The sequence below is a fragment of the Mastomys coucha genome, unplaced genomic scaffold, assembly GCF_008632895.1.
Source record: "Mastomys coucha isolate ucsf_1 unplaced genomic scaffold, UCSF_Mcou_1 pScaffold5, whole genome shotgun sequence".
NCBI classification, from domain to species: domain Eukaryota; kingdom Metazoa; phylum Chordata; class Mammalia; order Rodentia; family Muridae; genus Mastomys; species Mastomys coucha.
In genome coordinates this window covers 21,124,484-21,134,694 of record NW_022196911.1, presented here as the reverse complement: position 1 = coordinate 21,134,694, position 10,211 = coordinate 21,124,484, and the positions used below count along the sequence as shown (strand labels likewise).

Sequence of the window (10,211 nt, the reverse complement as noted above, 5' to 3'; positions counted from 1 at the left end):
GTTGGTAGGATTCTTGCGTTTGCCTTTCGCCATCTCTTGATTTTTGGTGTTAGATGTTCTTAGTGTTTTTGACTAGAGCTTGTCCTGTCCCTGCCGCCCTGCAATTCCCCTGTGACTTGTGGTGCCTGTGCCTCCCAGCTGGCTGCTCCGGTCTTAGAAACTCATGGGAGAGAAATTGGTGGCTCTCACCTGAGTCTCTGGTTTAAGGCACTGCCTGGAGGTAGGCCCTCCACTTGCAGGGAAGGGGCAGAGAAGGATGCTGATCCACTTCTGTCACTAGGAAGCTGAGAGTACCCTGTCCCTGCTGCCCTGCAGCTCCCCTAGGGCTCGTGGTACTTGTGCCTCCCTGCTGGCTACTCTGGTCTTAGAAACTCACCAGATAGAAAATGGCCGCTATCACCCAAGTCTCTGGGTGAGACTTGGTAGCCCCTCCACTTGCAGGGAAGGAGCAGAGAAGCGATTTCCAGGTTTTTATTTTATTTATTTATTTATTTATTCTTTTTTTTATTATTAGTAGAGGCTTTTAGAGTAAGTTCTGATGACTTTTTAAAATTTTCCTCAGTTTCTGTTGTTGTATCTCCATTTTCATTATAGATTTTTCAAATTTGTCTACTATGTCTGTGCCATTTAGTGGGTTTGCCTAATGGTTTATATATCTTGGTGATTTTCTTAAAGAACTAGCTCTTGGTGTTGTTGATTATTTGTATTATTCTCTTTGTAATTAGCTACTTTCAGCCCTGAGCTTAATTATTTCCTGACATCTACTCCTCTTGGTTGTGTTTCCTTCTGTTTATTCAAATGCTTTCAGGAATGCAGTTAAGTTGCTAGTTTATGATCTCTCCAGTTTCTTGATGAGGTCATTAGTGCTCTTTATTTTCCTCTTGGTAATGTCTTCATTACATTCCATACATTTGGATAGGCTGTGCCTTTGTTTTCATTGAAGTCTAGAGAGTCTTTAATTTCTTTCTTGCTTTCCTCAATGACCAAGTTATTCTCTAGTAGAGTTTTTCCATCTTTGTGGATATGTGATTGTTCTGTTGTTTTTGTTGTTATTGAAGAGCAACCTTAGTCTGTGGTGATCTAATAGGATGCATGGAATTATTTCAATCTTCTTGTATCAGTTGAGTCTTGTTTTGTGACCAAGTATATGGCCAGTTTTGGAGGAGGTATTGTGAGGTGTTAAGAAGATAGTATATTCTTTCATTTTAGAATAAAATGTTATATATATTTGGTAGAATTCTGAATTAAAGTAATCTGGCCCTGGTCTCTTTTTAGTTGGAAGGTTTTTAATGACTTCTATTTCCTCCGGGGACATATATATATATATATATATATATATATACTGTATATATATATATATATATTGTATATATATAATATATAAATTTAACATATATATAAATATATATAACATGTATATATATATGTTAAATCCATTTGATTCAAAACTTCCATTAGCTTCATTGTGTCTCTGTTTAGTTTCTGTTTCAATAACCTGTCCATTGATGACAGTTGGGTGTTGAAGTCTCCCACTATTATTTTGTGAGTTTCTGTGTTTGTTTTGAGGTTTAGTAAAATTTCTTTCATGAATGTGGGTGCTCTTGCAAAATGTTAGATTCTTTTTGCTTACCTAGTCTGTTAGCTTGTGTCTTTTTATTAAGGAATTGAGTCCATTGATGTTGAGTGATATTAAATGCATATAAATGTTAGTTTCTGCTATCCTTGTTGTTGGAGGTAGAATTGTGTATTTGTGATTCTCTCCTTTAGGGCTTGTTGTAAGCTGTTTAATTTCTTGCTTTGTTTCCTTTGGTCTAGATAGTTGCTTTGTTTTGGAATTTTCCTGCTAGAATTCTTTGTAGGACTGGATTAGTAGATAAATATTGTTTGAATTTGTTTTTTTTTTTTCATTGAATATTTTGGTTTCTCTATCTATGATGCTTGAGAGTTTTGCTGGGTGTAGTAGCCTGGACTGGCATTTGTGTTCTCTTAGGGTCTGCCTGACATCTGTCTAGGATCTTCTGTCTTTTAGAGTCTCTGTTAGGAAATCGGGTGTAATTCTGATATGTCTGACATTATATGTTACTTAGCCTTTTTCCCTTACAGCTTTTAATATTCTGTCCTTATTCTGTGTATTTAATGTTTTGATTATTATGGTACAAGAGAATTTTCTTTTCTGGTTCAATTGATTTGGTGTTCTATAGGCTTCTTGTACATTTATGGCCATCACTTTCTCTAGGCTGGGGAAGTTTTCTTCTATGATTCTGTTGAACATGATTTCTGGCTCTTTGAGGTGCTAATCTTCACTTTCTTCTATTCCTATTAGTCTTAGGTTTGCCCTTTTCATTGTGTCCTGAATTTCCTGCATGTTTTGGGTTAGAAGGATTTTTTTTTTATGTTTTGAGTTTTCTTTGACAGTTATGTCAATGTCTTCTAAAGTATCTTCTACACGTGACATTCTTTCTTCTATCTCTTGTATGCGGTTGGTGATGCTTAGATTTGTAGTTCCTGACCTCTTTCCTATATTTTCCATTTCCACAATTGCCTCCATTTGTGTTTTCTTTACTGTTTCTCCTTCCACTTTTAGGCCTTGGACTGCTTTGTTCAGTTCCTTCACCTGTTTGATTGTGTTTTCCTATCTTTCTTTAAGGTATTTATTTGTTTCCTCTTTAAGGGTTTCTACCTGTTTATCTGTGTTTTCCTGTATTTCTTTAAGTGTATTATTTATAACTTTCTTAAAGGTTTCAATTATCTTTATAAGATGGGATTTAAGGTCAGCATCATGCTTTTTAGGTGTATTGCAATATTCATGGCCTGCTGTTGTGGGAGACCTGGGTTCAGATGTTTTCAAAGTATATTGGCTTCTGTTGCTCATGGTCTTGTGCTTGCATCTTGCCAACTGGTTTTCTCTGGCGTTAACCTGGGTAACTCTCTGTGGAACCTTCCTCCTGTGTCGCTAGGTTGTTGCAGATCTCCTGGGAGGTCTCTGGCCCTAGCTATAACTGATTTCCTGGTAGACTTGTAGACTGTTGCCCTGGCTTAAAAAGATCTCCTGAGAGTCCTGCAGATTGATGCCTTGGGTGCAGTAGATAACCCAGGAGCTCTGTAGATTGTGTGGTTTTGAAAGGGAAGGGAAGAAAGGCTGATCTGCTTTACTAGGGGTGCATATTAGAATGGAGATGGCTTTCATGAATAGGCGAGGAGTGCCATTTCTGCTTGGCAACTATGGGGTCCCTTCTGCTGCAATTATTTTGGTGGGTATCCTACCTGTTGACTTGGCTGCAGCAGATCTCCTGGGAACCTTGCTGAATGTATAGTGTTGTGTGTGTGTGTTGGGGGGGCAAGATAGGCTGATTTTCCCCCAGGCAGGTACAGATCAGAAGGAAGCTGCAATTCTTATTTTACATCTTACCACAGAACATACCAAGGCTCTAAGCATTCAAAGACATTTATAGCTTGAAGTTCCAAAATCCTTGTACAATATTCGTCAAAACAATGTGAGTAAATCCATCATAGGTGAACATGATAGCAATTTCTATGTTAGTTAGGTTTATAATACTGTGTTAAATGTCATAACCAAAACTCTGTGTGGATAAACAATTTATTTCAGCCTATACTTCCAGGTAGTTGTCTATCACTAAAGGAAGTTAAGGCAGGAAGTCAAAGCAGGAAGTCAAGACAGGAAGTCAAGGGAGGAAGTCAAGCCAGGAAGTCAAGGCATAAAGTCAAGGCAAGAGCCAAAATAGAGGCCATAGAAGCAAAAGTGTGTAGTGTTTGCTCCCATTACCTTTTTCAGTCTGCTTTCTTCCATAGCTCAGGACAACTTTCCCAGGGGTAGCACCACACATATTGTGTTGAGTCCACTCTACATCAATTCTTAATCATGAAAAATACTCTATATATTTACCTACATATCAATATGATAGAGTTATTTCCAAATGCCAGTTTCCTCTCCCCAGATGACCACTTGAAAAAAAAAATAAAGCAAATCCAAATAAACCTACCTAGCATAATAAATATATGGAGACTCAAAATTAACATCTAAAATAAAACAAAACATGTTGTGTTCTCATTTCAAGTTCTCTGCTATGAGAGTGAATATTTCCAACTCAGTTCATGTTTTGGAAATTTCATATACTTTATCAAATGAATAACATTCCATTTTGAAAGTTCATCACATTCAATCATTCATTAACTCTTGATGAAATACTAGGTTGTTTACATTTCTAAGATATTGTGATTAGAGCAGCAGTGAACATGAATTGGTTGGTATCTCTATAGTAGGATACTGTTATATTGTCAATAGTAGCATAGCTGAATATATGGTAGTTATAATTACTGATTTTTAAAGAATATACACACTGTTTTCTATAGTGATCCTGCAAAGATAGTGAAGAATGGTCTCACTTGTGGGTCATCCTCACCAGAATTTGTAGTAATTTGTTTCATGGATCAAGGCCATTCTCACTGGTAAGGTAAAGTATCAATGTAGATTTAATTTGCATTTACTTGATGGTTAAGAATATGGTACAATTTTTGTATGTTTCTGAGAGATTGTATTTTATTCTTTGAGAACTCTGCTTAATTGTATACCCTTTAGCATTGGATGTTTGCTCTGCAACGTCATTACTCACCTCATTGCAGCCACTCTAGTTTATTTTGCACATAAACCCATATTTTCATCCTCCTGATGTATCTGCTTTATTCATTTCAAGATTATTAGGCCTTTTCTTTTCATCTTCAGTCATTTGCGAAACCTCCATTATCTCTCTTCCATATGTCTTTTCTCCCTGCTCTACATCAATATGTGATAATGTATTTTAGTGTGATTCTTGTTTTATCTGTTCCAAACACCAAAGGAAAAAGCACTCACTTATCAGACATTTTGCAATACTCTATATAAACTGTAAATTCTATTATATCAGCATTTTTCCCATGAGTGCTTTTAATCCCTAAGGCCCATCATATTACCCTGATTTCCTCTTTTGCTGTTCTTTTTTTCTTCCCGTGAAGTCCCATCATTTCCCCCATAGAACCCATTTATTTGACTGAGAGACTGAATGTGATTTTTTTTCCCATAGAAATGTCTTGACTATTGTGATGACACTTTTTTTAGGATCCAGTGGAAACATCACAAAATAGAAACTAAATAGAAGAAGTGGACCATGGATATGAGACTGTGTAGGTTAGGCTCTTATCCCCTAAGTCTTGTCAGATCTTAGTAATGTATGGGTAGAGTGTTGTCTCTTTGCAATGTTTTATCTCTCAAGTTCTCAGATATCTAGTGTTCAGGGTCACCCTCTCTATCTTTTCTACCACCTTCAAGCTATTGCTCATACTATTGTTAATCTGAATGAATGATGGAAACTATAAGGATTTTTCTGTTCTTTATGCAACCAACTTGCCCTGTTCTATTCATAATAAAGACGAGAGAATACATTGTCTTCTTCTTAGTAGAGTGTTACATTATTGGGGTGAAAAAATATAGAAGAAAAGCTCTCTTGGTTAATCTAAAAACAGTAGTGCTGAATTGATTGTTACATCAATAGAAGAGGAACATATCATGTAAATACAACACTGCAAATTTCCAATAACCAGCCTTGGATCAATATCCTTACTCTTGCACAGTCATGTTTTTATTGAGTCTATATAAGAAAATTCATTTCTACTTTGATACATGGTATAATGTAGCTATTAAAAAGCTCATGACAGACAGGGACTCATACCTCTGGAGCAGCTGCAGACAAGGTGATATGGAGCACAAACGTAAGAGGTGTTTGGATCATTCATGTCCTGGAGTATATGCAAGCTGTTAGGGCTTTCTATGGTAAAAATTTACTAGCACTTAACAGGTAATTGTGGTTACATATTCTTGGGCTTATGGAGTAAAGCTTAGTTAGAACATATAGGAAATGTACAGAGCATTCAGTATGCTATGTATCCACTCATCTGATACCAAAAGTGGAGATGATTTGCTAAAACATATTGCACATGCTCTTATCAAGGAAACCTGGACAAAAAGGCTGTGAAGTGTGTCAATTAAAGTGTCAAAATCTCCAGATCACCACAATTTTGCTAATCTTGAAAGAATGTTCCACCAGTTAAAGTAACCTAAATAACCATCAAGATTTAACTTATAAAGGCATTTACCTTTATAATATCTTCTGCAAAACATGGCTGTGTTTTTTTCTTACTGAAAATTTGACTCTTCACAAGCATTCAAAATGTTAATGATTTTTGTATACTTTTCCTAGAGAAAGCAGAGTTTGGAGAGAGGGAATGACTGACTCATAAGTACAAAAGGGCTTGAAGTGGGAATACATAAAGTTATAATGGCTGTGAAATTTATTAGCCACCAATTTGAATAGTGAAATAGAGCATTATAAGTATGTGAGATGGCAGAAAGTGTATAAAAAGTCAGAAAGGTAAAAACTAGGACCAGGATGTTCTGAATGGCTCTGGATTCAGGGGAACTGCTATGGGAAGCATGAGTGCTGCGGATGTATTGAACTCGCTGTTTGTGCCTGTACAGAATGACAATCATTGAACTACTAGACCAGGTGATGAGACCAGAAAACAGGATTTCAGGAAACACAAAGAAAGTTATATATAAGAAAACTGTGATTTTGTCATATCCTACAATAGTATAGAGTTTGAAATTTGTACCTTCTGTTATGTTTTTCTCACTTAATGTTACGGACATGTACAAAGGGAAAATAACATTTATAAAGATGTATAAGACCCAGCTGAGAGAAATGCAGAGACTAATGCCCTTTGGAGATTTGGCTCTAAGATTCTTCCAACAGGAGTTTCTTGGGATGATGATGATGGTCTGGAATACACTCAAAAGGCAGATGGTGACAATGGACATGCTCCTGGAAACTCTTAGAACATACATAAAAAATTGATAGCTCCAATCATTAAAGAAAAGTTTCAACCCAAAGGCTGTCATTGTGCTTGGCACTCCTTTAGAGAGAATGATCAAGATATTAACTATGATCATATGCACAAGAATCAAATCCATGGGCTTTCCTTTATGTTTCTTATAAAAAATAACTAAGTAGTAGGAAAGAATAGAGATGTTTCCTAGAATTCCAACTGTACTCTGTAACAGGAATATTATTCCTATTCCCAAATTCCTGGCATCCATATTGTTACTGAGGAAAACTGACTGCAAAATATGCCATGAAACACTTTTCATTTTTCAGATGATGATTTTTTTATATATATCTTAAAATGCTACTATGCACCAGTTGTCACAAATGTACAAGAATCACATTAGCTGAAGATTGAAAACCCAAGGTGGTCAGAAGAACAGAATACAGTCTGCATTACCTCCTACAGTTATTGAAATACCAACAAAGTTCAATGTGAACTGGTGAAGTCTTCAAATGCACATGTTGATGAAGTAAATTTCCATTATATATTTTATAAACGTCAGCATTAAGGATCGAACAAAATTATCCTCATAGAAAAAAATGAAACGTGAGCTCAAAATGAAAGAATGCTCACAAACTCACCCACTTTGCAGAAGCACTCTCTCATCATCTTCTTCAAGGAAGAAATCTGTTGGAAATGACACTCCCATATCAATATTAACATTAAAAGTGAAAGTTTTAGAGCAGAAAAGAACATCTTTTCTATTCTTTGATGATTATGTTTATTAAGTACTACTAACCATGAGATGGAAATGATAAATTAGATGTTACATTAAAAGCTAAGTGTTTACATATCACTCCTCCCCCACACATGTAGAAATGGTGATGCAGAATTAGGATGAGAAGAGTAGGGACAGAATGCATATTCTGTATAAGGAATTATACCTAACACAATGGAGAGAAAACAAGTGAATGATTCCAACAGAAATTAGTTAGAAAAGGGTAATAATGCTCAAACAGAATATATAATGGAAGAAAGTACAGTGTTCCTATCTAATCCATTATCTGTCATCATCTAACATCTGAATAGCAGTAGAAAAGTGAAGCAAAAATCATATGAGAGAGTAACTTTTGGTACACATGTCAATGAAACAAGACTCCTGCTACATACAAGGAAGAGAAAAACACCCAAGATTTCATCTTCTACATAAGACCGTAGTGTACAATGGAGATAGTTAAACTCTTCAGTTCTTGGCTTAGAAAAATGAGGACTTGAGTTCAATATACATATTCTCATAAAAAAATCTACATCTTCTGTAATTAGATAAGGCTCCTAGCAGTGGTACTAGGGCACCAACCTAACACAAAACATTTGAACATGCAATCTGTCCTGCCTATAAGATATGTTGAAGCAATGGTGGCACAGAACTATGAAGGTAGCCACTCATGACTGGTCAAACTAGAGGCCAATACACAAGTGGGAGCCCATTTCTGACACTGTATGGATGAACAGAAAAAGGGGTGGAAGGATTGTAGGATTCAAAATGGTGGAAGACATGAGGAGAATATAGACAACAGAATCAACTAAGCAGGGCTCAAAGTATCTCACAAAAAATGAAGCCACAGACGTGAATATATGTGGCTGTATGAACCTGTATAAGTCTGAGCCATGTCCTCACATACACATTTGTTATGTAGTATAGTTGCTTGGTGTTCTTGTGGGACTTTCAGAAAAGGAAGTAAAGGATGACTCTGACTGTTTTTCTTGATCTTGTGGACCCTTATACTGTGCTTCCCCAACCAGCTGTGATATAAGGATTTTCCCAGTCTTTTTTTATATCTTATTAGGCAATGCTCACAGAATATCCCTGAAAAACCCTTTTTTCTTTTCTTTCCAGAGGAGAAGTGAGAGTAGGACATGGAGAAGTGGAGGGACTGGAAATTGTGTTCCAGATATAATGTAAGAGAGAAGACAAAAGTAAAAAGAAAAAAAAAAAGAAAGAAAGAAAAGAAAGAAAAAAGAAAAGAAACAGAAGCACACATTTGATTTTAAAAGTACTCATGTCTTATTAAAGTTAAAAATAAATTAAGAGAGTTTATATACACCAATATATAACAACAAGATTTTTAGATTCTTATTTATAAACTATATTTACCTCTATTTGTTGTTTCTTAAAATTGAACTGAGAGAAATGGGTTAGACATAAGGGCTGCTTTTTGCTGTCATATTTCTCTGAAATTCAAGACATATTTTATTATTCAGTCAGTTGTGGAAATGATGCTTGCAGAGGTGAAGTAACATTCTCAGAAAGAAAGACAAAGCAAACTGAAGAGTTGGCTCTATCAGAAAATATAATAAATACAGTGGGGGAGGAAATATCTAGATAATTATAGACATATTTAAAACTTTTTCTTCTTTTTGAAGCAAAATATTATAAAAGTCAGTATTTTAAAATAGTAATTCTACTAGCATACATTGATTTTATGAAATTAATTAGAAAATGTGTGCATTTGGAATTGTTTCCCTGGGAGAATTTTATGTATTATTTAATAAGGTAATAAATAGAGATTTACTGACTCTCAAAAATTTTTAGTGAAATATTAAAATAAGGTTTTTTTTTCAAATTTTCATTTTGTTTCTAAGATTAAAATAGAACAGCTAACATATTACTTTTTAATTCTAAAGAGGCTTGTTAGTGTATTCTAATATAATAAATGCAAATGTTAATAATTACCCAAGGATACCAGCAGTTCTGTATTTAGTAACTAATATCATTTCTTGTACAAATATAACAATGTGAGTTTATATTAAATATATGGACTTTATGTTTAAAAATTCTGGAAGTGTGAATGTACAATTATCATTCAAATACTAGGGATTGGGCAGGGTCAGTTAGATTCCTGGAGCAGACTTACAAGAAATTGTAATATATTCTGAAACTTTTAGGTTAGTAAGAGGCCATGTCTCAAAAAGAACAAGATTAAAAAATGTCTGAGGAACTACAACTGAAATTTAGTTCTGACTCCACACTCTCACATAAGCTCATACTCACCTACACACAAAAATCCTGTGCACATAGAAAAATAATACCCACAAACAGAAGGACTTTAAGTTATAATTAACTTCTGCTTTGAAGGTTTGTTTGCTAAGGCCCAGGTCAAGTCAAACTATCAGTAACAAGTCAAGACTCATAAATGACATGTAAGTGAAAATATATATGGAGATATAATCTATAAAATATGAAATCTTATAAACTGCATATTTAAAATGAATGCTATAAATATGGGCTCTGGGTGTAACCTAAGTTTAAATTATTGCCTGCCATGAATAAGGCT

The 10,211-nt window shown here is 35.1% G+C and overlaps 1 protein-coding gene and 1 long non-coding RNA gene across 2 annotated transcripts in view; one reads left to right on the top strand and one right to left on the bottom strand.

Moving 5' to 3' along the window:
• The window catches only part of LOC116079268, a 19,166-nt gene extending 10,295 nt beyond the window's left edge, over positions 1–8,871 (top strand). Inside the window, exons 2-3 of the long non-coding RNA XR_004113853.1 lie at positions 4,372–4,472; positions 8,774–8,871. This is a non-coding gene — a long non-coding RNA (uncharacterized LOC116079268). The remainder of the gene's footprint in view (positions 1–4,371; positions 4,473–8,773) is intronic.
• LOC116079263 (vomeronasal type-1 receptor 2-like) lies at positions 6,248–7,198 on the bottom strand. The gene has a single exon (XM_031355166.1). The coding sequence runs from the start codon at positions 7,196–7,198 to the stop codon at positions 6,248–6,250; it is 951 nt and encodes a 316-aa protein (XP_031211026.1).
• Positions 8,872–10,211: the final 1,340 nt, after the last annotated feature.

Excerpts from the sequence above, each read along its gene's own strand:
- LOC116079263 (XM_031355166.1), bottom strand. The coding sequence starts at position 7,198 with ATGAAAAGTGTTTCATGGCATATTTTGCAGTCAGTTTTCCTCAGTAAC.